The sequence below is a fragment of the Canis aureus genome, chromosome 3 (genome assembly GCF_053574225.1).
Source record: "Canis aureus isolate CA01 chromosome 3, VMU_Caureus_v.1.0, whole genome shotgun sequence".
NCBI classification, from domain to species: Eukaryota; Metazoa; Chordata; class Mammalia; order Carnivora; family Canidae; genus Canis; species Canis aureus.
The window spans coordinates 89,219,663-89,227,669 of record NC_135613.1 but is presented as its reverse complement, the minus strand read 5'-3'; the positions used below and the strand labels follow the sequence as shown (position 1 = coordinate 89,227,669).

General features: G+C 36.9%; 1 protein-coding gene across 1 annotated transcript; it reads left to right on the top strand.

The window, feature by feature from the left end:
* Window positions 1–5,891: 5,891 nt before the first annotated feature.
* LOC144306135 (olfactory receptor 9S13-like) lies at window positions 5,892–6,827 on the top strand. Its single transcript, XM_077885464.1, has one exon. The coding sequence runs from the start codon at window positions 5,892–5,894 to the stop codon at window positions 6,825–6,827; it is 936 nt and encodes a 311-aa protein (XP_077741590.1).
* Window positions 6,828–8,007: the final 1,180 nt, after the last annotated feature.

Here is an 8,007-nt window from a genome sequence, read left to right as displayed (position 1 = left end):
AATAATACAGTTTTCCAGAGTGGCTGCACCATTTCACATTCCCACCAACACCTGCCCTACGACCCAGCAATTGCACTGTTGGGGATTTACCCCAAAGATACAGATGCAATGAAAGGCCGGGGCACCTGCACCCCGATGTTTCTAGCAGCGATGTCCACAATAGCCAAACTGTGGAAGGACCTCAGTGTCCATTGAAAGATGAATGGAGGGCAGATCCGGTGGTGCAGTGGTTTAGCGCCGCCTGCAGCCCAGGGCCTGATCCTGGAGACCGGGATCCAGTCCCACGTTGGGCTTCCTGCATGGAGCCTGCTTCTCCCTCTGTCTCTCTCTCTCTCTCTTTCTCTGTATCTCTCATGAGTAAATAAAATAAAATCTTAAAAAAAAGAAAGATGAATGGATAAAGAAGATGTGGTTTATGTATACAATGGAATATTACTCAGCCATTAGAAATGACAAATACCCACCATTTGCTTCAACGTGGATGGAACTGGAGGGTATTATGCTGAGTGAAATAGGTCAATCAGAGAAGGACAAACATTATACATTCTCATTCATTTGGCGAATACAAATAATAGTGAAAGGGAATAGAAGGGAAGGTTGAAGAAATGGGTAGGAAATATCAGAAAGGGACACAGAACATAAAGACTCCTAACTCTGGGAAATGAACTAGGGGTGGTGAAAGGGGAGGAGGGCGGGGGGTATGGGTGAATGGGTGATGGGCACTGAGGGGGGCACTTGACGGGATGAGCACTGGGTGTTATTCTGTATGTTGGTAAATTGAACACCAATAAAAATAAATTTATTATAAAAAAAATAATAAAATAAAATACATAAGAACACTTACTGCCAAAAAAATAAAAAAGAAAAGAACATTTAATGCCACTCACAATACATGGGAAATAAAGAAATCTTCAACAGAATCAGTGATTGAAATTATTCAGCATATGTTCTTTGATAATGGTCAGCTTAATATTGAAAATCAATAATAACTAGTTAATTGAGAAGACTCTATGGGTGTGGACGTTAAAAATACTTCCTAAAACTCAATGGATCAAAAAGAAATCAAATTAAATTTTACTTAGTTTGAACTAAATAATAAATTATATCTGAACCTCTGCAATACAGAAAAATAAGTACTGAGGGATATATATATATATATATATATATATAAAGCAGTATAAATATTATAAACAAGTAAAACAGGGACATCTACATTATTCTTCTATTTTAATATAGTGACAGAGAAAACAGCAAGTTAAAACAAAAAATAAACGACAGTAAACAATATACATAAAAATTCATGAAATGGAAAAATTATGGACTGCATAGGATATTTAAATGGCTTAACATTTTTTTCTGCTAGGCTTTCTAGTATTTTTATGAAGTCTTAAATTTTAATTCCAGTATAGGTCACTTACAGGGTTATATTAGTTTCAGATTAGTATCTATTGTAGTACAATATAGTGATTCCCCAATTGTATACCTTACTCAAAGCTTATCATGGATAACTGTATTCTTTAATCCCTATCCTTTATTTCTCCCGTCCCCCCAGCCACCTCCCCTCTGGTAAACATCAGTTTGTTCTCTATAGTAAGAGACTGTTTCTTAGTTTCTCTTCCTCACTCTCTCCTTTCCTTTGCCCATTAGATTTGTTTCTTAAATTTTATATATAAGTGAAATCATAGGGTATTTATCTTTCTCTGATTGACTTACTTCACTTAGCATTATACTATAGCTTTATCCATGTCATTGCAAATGACAAGTTTTCATTCTTTTTAAAATGAGTAATATCCCATTGTATATATAGACCATATCTTCTTTATCCATTCATCTGTTGATGGACACGTGGGTTGCTTCCATAATTTGGCTATTATAAATAATGCTGCAATAAACATAGGGGTGAGTGCATCCCTTTGAATTAGTGTTTTTGTATTTTTGGGGTAAATACCCAGTACTGCAATTACTGGATCATAAGGTAGTTCTATTTTTGACTTTTTGAGGAACCTCCATACCATTTTCCATAGTGGCCGCACCGGTTTGCATTCCCACCAACAGCGCAAGGGCATTCCTTTTTCCCCACATCCTCATCAATACTTGATGTTACTAATTTTTTATTTCATTCATTCTGACAGGTGTGAGGTGATCACATAGCTTAACATTGATTCTTGGAAAGATGAGTAAGATGTATAAAACCCTAGCCAATATGACTGGAAGAACAGCAACACTAAATAACAAGTATCAGGAATGTAAAGGGGATAGATACTCTTGATATTTAAAAATATATAGATACTCCTGATATTTAAAAATATATATGCACTTGACCCTTGAACAACACAGGTTTGACCTGCATGAGTCCACTTCAATGCAGATCCTTTTCAATAAATACAGTATAGTGCTATAACTGTACTGCCTTCTCCGTATGATTTTCTTAATAATGTTTTATTTTTTTCTAGCTTATTTTAGTAAGATAACAGTATATAACACATATGACACAAAAATATATGTTAATAAAATGTTTGTGTTATCAGTAAGGCTTATAGTCAACAGGAAGCTATGAGTAGTTACATTTTAGGGGAATTGAGAGTTATATACAGATTTTTGACTAAATGTGAATTCTATGCTCCTAACCCCCGCTCAGGGGTTCAATTTTATAATAAACAATATTTTTACCAAAAAATTGATGATTTTTTAAAATAAAAATATTTTAAATATATCAAGATGTTGTATAAAGGAGAAATATAAATTTTAAAATGTCTACTATAAAAATTAAATTCTAATAATAATCTTTTAATGAAGAAAGATTCTTTTACAATTGGCTTTACTAGTGTTTACTGCCAAGCATTTAAGAAAGAAGCAAGACTGGATAGTCTGGATGGCTCAGTTTTAAGTGTCTCTTAATGTCACCTCAGGACATGATCTCAGGGTCATGAGATTGAGCCCCGTGTTGGGCTCTGTACTCAGTGGGGAGTCTGCTTGAGATTCTCTCTCACCTGCTCCCTCTGCCCCTCCCCCCACTTAAATGCTCTCACTTTGTAAAATAAATTAATCTTAAAAAAGGAAAGAAGCAAGATCATTCTTACATAAACAAGAATCATCACAAAGGCAGTATTTCCTAGCTATATTTAAGAGTCTGTCGCAAGTCTCATATACAAATTAAAATAAAAATTATAGCTAAATCTGTTTCATAAATTTAACTCCAAAAGCATTAAACAGGTTATTAAGAAAATATGTTAATATATAAAGAATAATAAAATCTCTGAAACATATGTTTACCCTAAAAATGTAAATGTCATTTAATATTTCAAAAATAATGAATTTAAGATGTGCCGATATCTACTTATGAAAGAGCAATTCCTAGAAGGTTTGCCTTCTGTGACAAAAAACTAAACTCTGGAGAAATGAACCAACTATTTTCAGAGATTGTACAATACACAGGGAATAACTGTAATTCCTGAGGAAAGGAAACACATCAGAAGGAAAATATTTTCAAGTTGAATACATAGCAAGAGAAACAAACCAAACCCAAGATTGAGTTCACGAGGAAAACTAATGAACAGAGAAAATAGTACTCATGTAACAGGAAGAAGAGGGGCCAGAAAAGTAATGTAACTATAATGGGCAAAAATGGTTCATATTTTATGACAAATCTAATCACACAGATGCAAGGACAGGGGCAAAATCCCAAGCAGGATAAACAGAAAGAAAACCAAATAAAGCACTTCAGAATAAATTTTGAAGAGCAGTAGAAAAAGGGACATTGTCAAAGTGGCTGGAGGGGAGAAGAGCCATTACATAGAAGCAAATAAAAGTTCAGCACACACTTGACAGAGGAACTTTTAGATGAAGGAAATCTAAAGGGATGAGTTCATGCCGAAGTTGCGCCATAAGAAATACCCAAAAAAGTTGTCCTAGCTCAAGGGCAACATCATCAGGAGTCAGTAGGAGGATCCCTAGGATCCTGGAGGTACCGCTTTCCCACAAGGACGGGACTGAGGGTGTGAGGACAGGGAATTTCTTTCTCTTCCAGTGTGCCCTTGGGGCTCCTCTCCCTGGGTCTAGCCCAGGTGCCTAACCCCACCGTGGGCTCACACTTGAAGCAATCCTCATGCTTCTGGGACCCTTGGTGTCACTTCTTCTCAGCCTTGATTCATAGACGGAGGTACGATTGCCTGCTCTTGCCAATCTCTGTGTGACTTCAAGTCCCACTTTTCCCCCAAGTCTTCAACAGACTGTTTAGATTATCCTCTGGGTCAGATTTCTTTTGACTACAGCAGGATGCATTAAATGTAGAGATAAGGAATGAGTTGCTCAAAGTGGGGATTGTTACCTGCTCAGATGAAAAATAGTGAATTTCCCCCTGTGTAGATCATCAAGTTGAAAAAGGAATCAAGAACTTCTCATCCAAATGTGCTCAATTATCATTATTATTTTGTTCACTAAGAGGAAGGATAGTTCTCGTATCCTCCAGAGAGCCCTTCTACCCAAGGCCTGGTGAGTCTCCTAGGGCATCACCTCTTCTCTCATTTTTCTTCTGCATTCGGATATAAAGTATGTCACTGGCGAGAGAGACCTTCATGCCTGGGGAACACCTTGCAGAGGGAATGGCCACCACTTGGCTTTCCCTCATCGGGAGAGAATTTCTCTTAGGATCGATCCCAGGTCTGCTCATGGTTTTAATCAGTGAGAAAGCATAATAAACTACAGAGAGAGAGAGTGAGAGACAGAGACAGAGGGAGACATAGAGAGGGGAAGAGAACCTACAACTGTTGCTGGGACTTGCTCATCTTAGCAGCTGGAGTCTGATCTGCACAGGGAGGAAATGCGATCCATCTGGCAGGAAGACTTTCTGTCAAACCAGGGACACTTTTCATACTCTTGTTTCTTCACACTTCACATGTAGTAGAGGCTATACAAGGTAAGAAATGGGTTCATTACAACATTACATTATGTTCTTACAATATATTTTGTATTTAATTTGTTTATTCTCAGCACATTCCTTTTGAGATTGCTTTAATTACATCTTTTTCCCTGAATTTTACTGTTGAAAAACAACATTACATTATGTTCTTACAATATATTTTGTATTTAATTTGTTTATTCTCAGCACATTCCTTTTGAGATTGCTTCAATTACATCTTTTTTCCTGAATTTTTCTGTTGAAACCAGAAACATTTTTATATAAAATTTAAGGTTTCCTTAAATTCATTTTTTTAGTTGATAGGTGTTACCAGGGGTTACTTTGATGATTCTTCTGCCTTCTAAAGTGAATCAGCCCATATTTCTGTTAACTTTTAATTTTTTAAAGAAAGTAGGTATCCTAGATACTGGGCCAAACTGACTCTAATGTCCTTGCATAGACCCAGCCTGTCTTCAAAAAATGTCACAATTAGTGAAACCGTAGCAACGACAACAATAAAGATGATTTTTATTTATTATAATTTATAAGACATTTCCATAGGATGTGAATCTTTGAATTGTTTGCCAATTTTCTTTTATAGTTCATGATAGATGGTTGAATAGTAAACCACTCAGCTGCTCAATCTCATGACTCTAAAGGAACTTTTTACATCTGTTTTTGTCTGAATTTCTCCATACCTAAACTAAAATAAAAATCACTTCCTTTCTGTACCACCATGTTTTAAGGACACTTTATAACTGTAATAGCAGATGCCTAAATACATACAACACAAGCTTTTTAAATACATACTTCTTCTTTTTTCCATTCATAGCTATCTTTCAATTGTCCTGTGTGTCTTCTATCCTCTGTATGCACAAATCTTTGTATTCTATATAGGATTTGTCTGGTTTTAGTTATTTTTACTAAAACAAGTATTCTGAGTACTCCTTTCTTTCAAGTTTACCATCTCCCCAGTTCCTCCTGCATCGCAGCCATGAAGAGCCAGCTGAACAGGAATTCCTCAGGAGTGACTGAGTTCATTCTGCTGGGCTTCAGAACCCCTCCGAAGCTGCAGATCCTCTTGTTCTTGGTGTTCTTGCTGGCCTACGTGGTCACTGTGGTGGGAAATACCAGCATGATAATTGTCATCAGGATGGACTCGAGGCTTCATACACCTATGTATTTCTTCCTTAGAAACTTATCCTATTTAGATCTCTGCTACTCCACAGTCATTGCTCCCAAAACTTTAGCCAACTTCCTATCTCATGAAAAGAAGATTTCCTACAATGGCTGTGCAGCCCAATTTTTCTTCTTTGCTCTGTTTGTCACAACTGAAGGCTTTCTTCTGGCCGTGATGGCATATGATCGCTTCTCAGCCATTTGCTCGCCATTCCTCTATCCTGTCCGTATGTCTCAACAGGTTTGTGTTCATTTAGTAATTGGCTCCTACATCTGTGGAGGCATCAACTCCATGGTCCAGACAGGATTCACCTTCAGCTTGCGTTTCTGTGGAGAAAACCGACTGGACCACTTCTTCTGTGATGTCCCAGCCCTGATCAAGATCTCATGTGTTGACACGTCTGTGAACGAGATGGTGCTATTCATTCTCTCCTCCCTCATCATTGTCACCACCACAAGTGTCATCCTGGTTTCCTATGCTTACATACTCTCCACTGTCCTGAAGATCTCCTCCACCTATGGTAGGGGTAAGACCTTCTCCACCTGTGGCTCCCACATGGCCACGGTGAGTTTGTTCTATGGGACTGTGTTCTTCATGTACGCCCAGCCTGGGGCCATCTCCTCCCCAGGGCAAAACAAGGTCATAGCTGTGCTCTACACACTCATCATCCCAATGCTAAACCCTCTGATATACAGTCTAAGAAACAGAGACGTGAAAGATGCTGTGAGAAGAATGCTGTACAGGAAGTGATCCCTTCCTGCCATGTGTCAGACTATGATGGTGGCACAGTCTGCTTCCTAAGCGTCCCAGTTATCCTTGTACTTGGGAGAATTAGTTTATCAAGTAAATTTTTTATATATGGCAACAAATGTTTTTCTAAATGTTACAAAATGGTATTTCTGTGCTTAGAATATATAAAATCATTATCTGTTTTCAATTTCTCATGTGATAATGATATCTTTTCAATCTTTAAGAAATAAATAGTAAGAACTGCTATTCTATAATCATTAAAATACGACATGTGTGTGAATCATTCTTTAATTTTTCTATCGAACAAAGCATGTACACTGATAATCATTTGGAAAAGAGAACTGCCACACTGTGTATAGTGCAACACAGAAGGGCAAAGGTTACATAGAACACTTGAGTAAGGACTCCCTTCTCTCCCAAAGTCCAGCTTTATATTTTGAAGAGTTATCCTTATAATCAACACTACTATAAAAAGGATCCACAATATATTATTTGGAAAGTAATTATTCACATGAGAAATATGTGACAATAGCATTCTATTAATTTTTAAATCTTCATTTTCTTCTAGATATGAAATGATATATTTTATAATAAAAGCTGATAAAAAGAACGTACTAACATTATAATCACTGTTTTTCAAATGAGGAATTTGAGGCAGTCAGAGACTCAAACTTGATGTAGCCAAAACTCAACACAAGTAGGGCTCCAGAATTTTTATTATTCAAGTATATATTGTAAGGGATGTGGAATATCTTAAAAATGTAATCTCACAATCTAGAAACAGGTATTTCTGAAGGGAGGTATAAATTGGAAGCAAGTATTGTCATTGACTCACTATCTTGTCATTTTTTAAAATATTTTTTATTTTTATTTTTAATAAAAAATTATTTTTTATTGGTGCTCAATTTGCCAACATACAGAATAACACCCAGTGCTCATCCCCTCAAGTGCCCCCCATAGTGCCTGTACCCGTTCACCGCCACACCCCTCCTCCCCTTCCACCACCCCTAGTATGTTTCCCAGAGTTACGAGTCTTTATGTTCTGTCTCCCTTTCTGATATTTCCCACACATTTCTTCTCCTTTCCCTTATATTCCCTTTCACTATTATTTATATTCCCCAAATGAATGAGACCATATAATGTTTATCCTTCTCCAATTGACTTACTTCACTCAGCATAA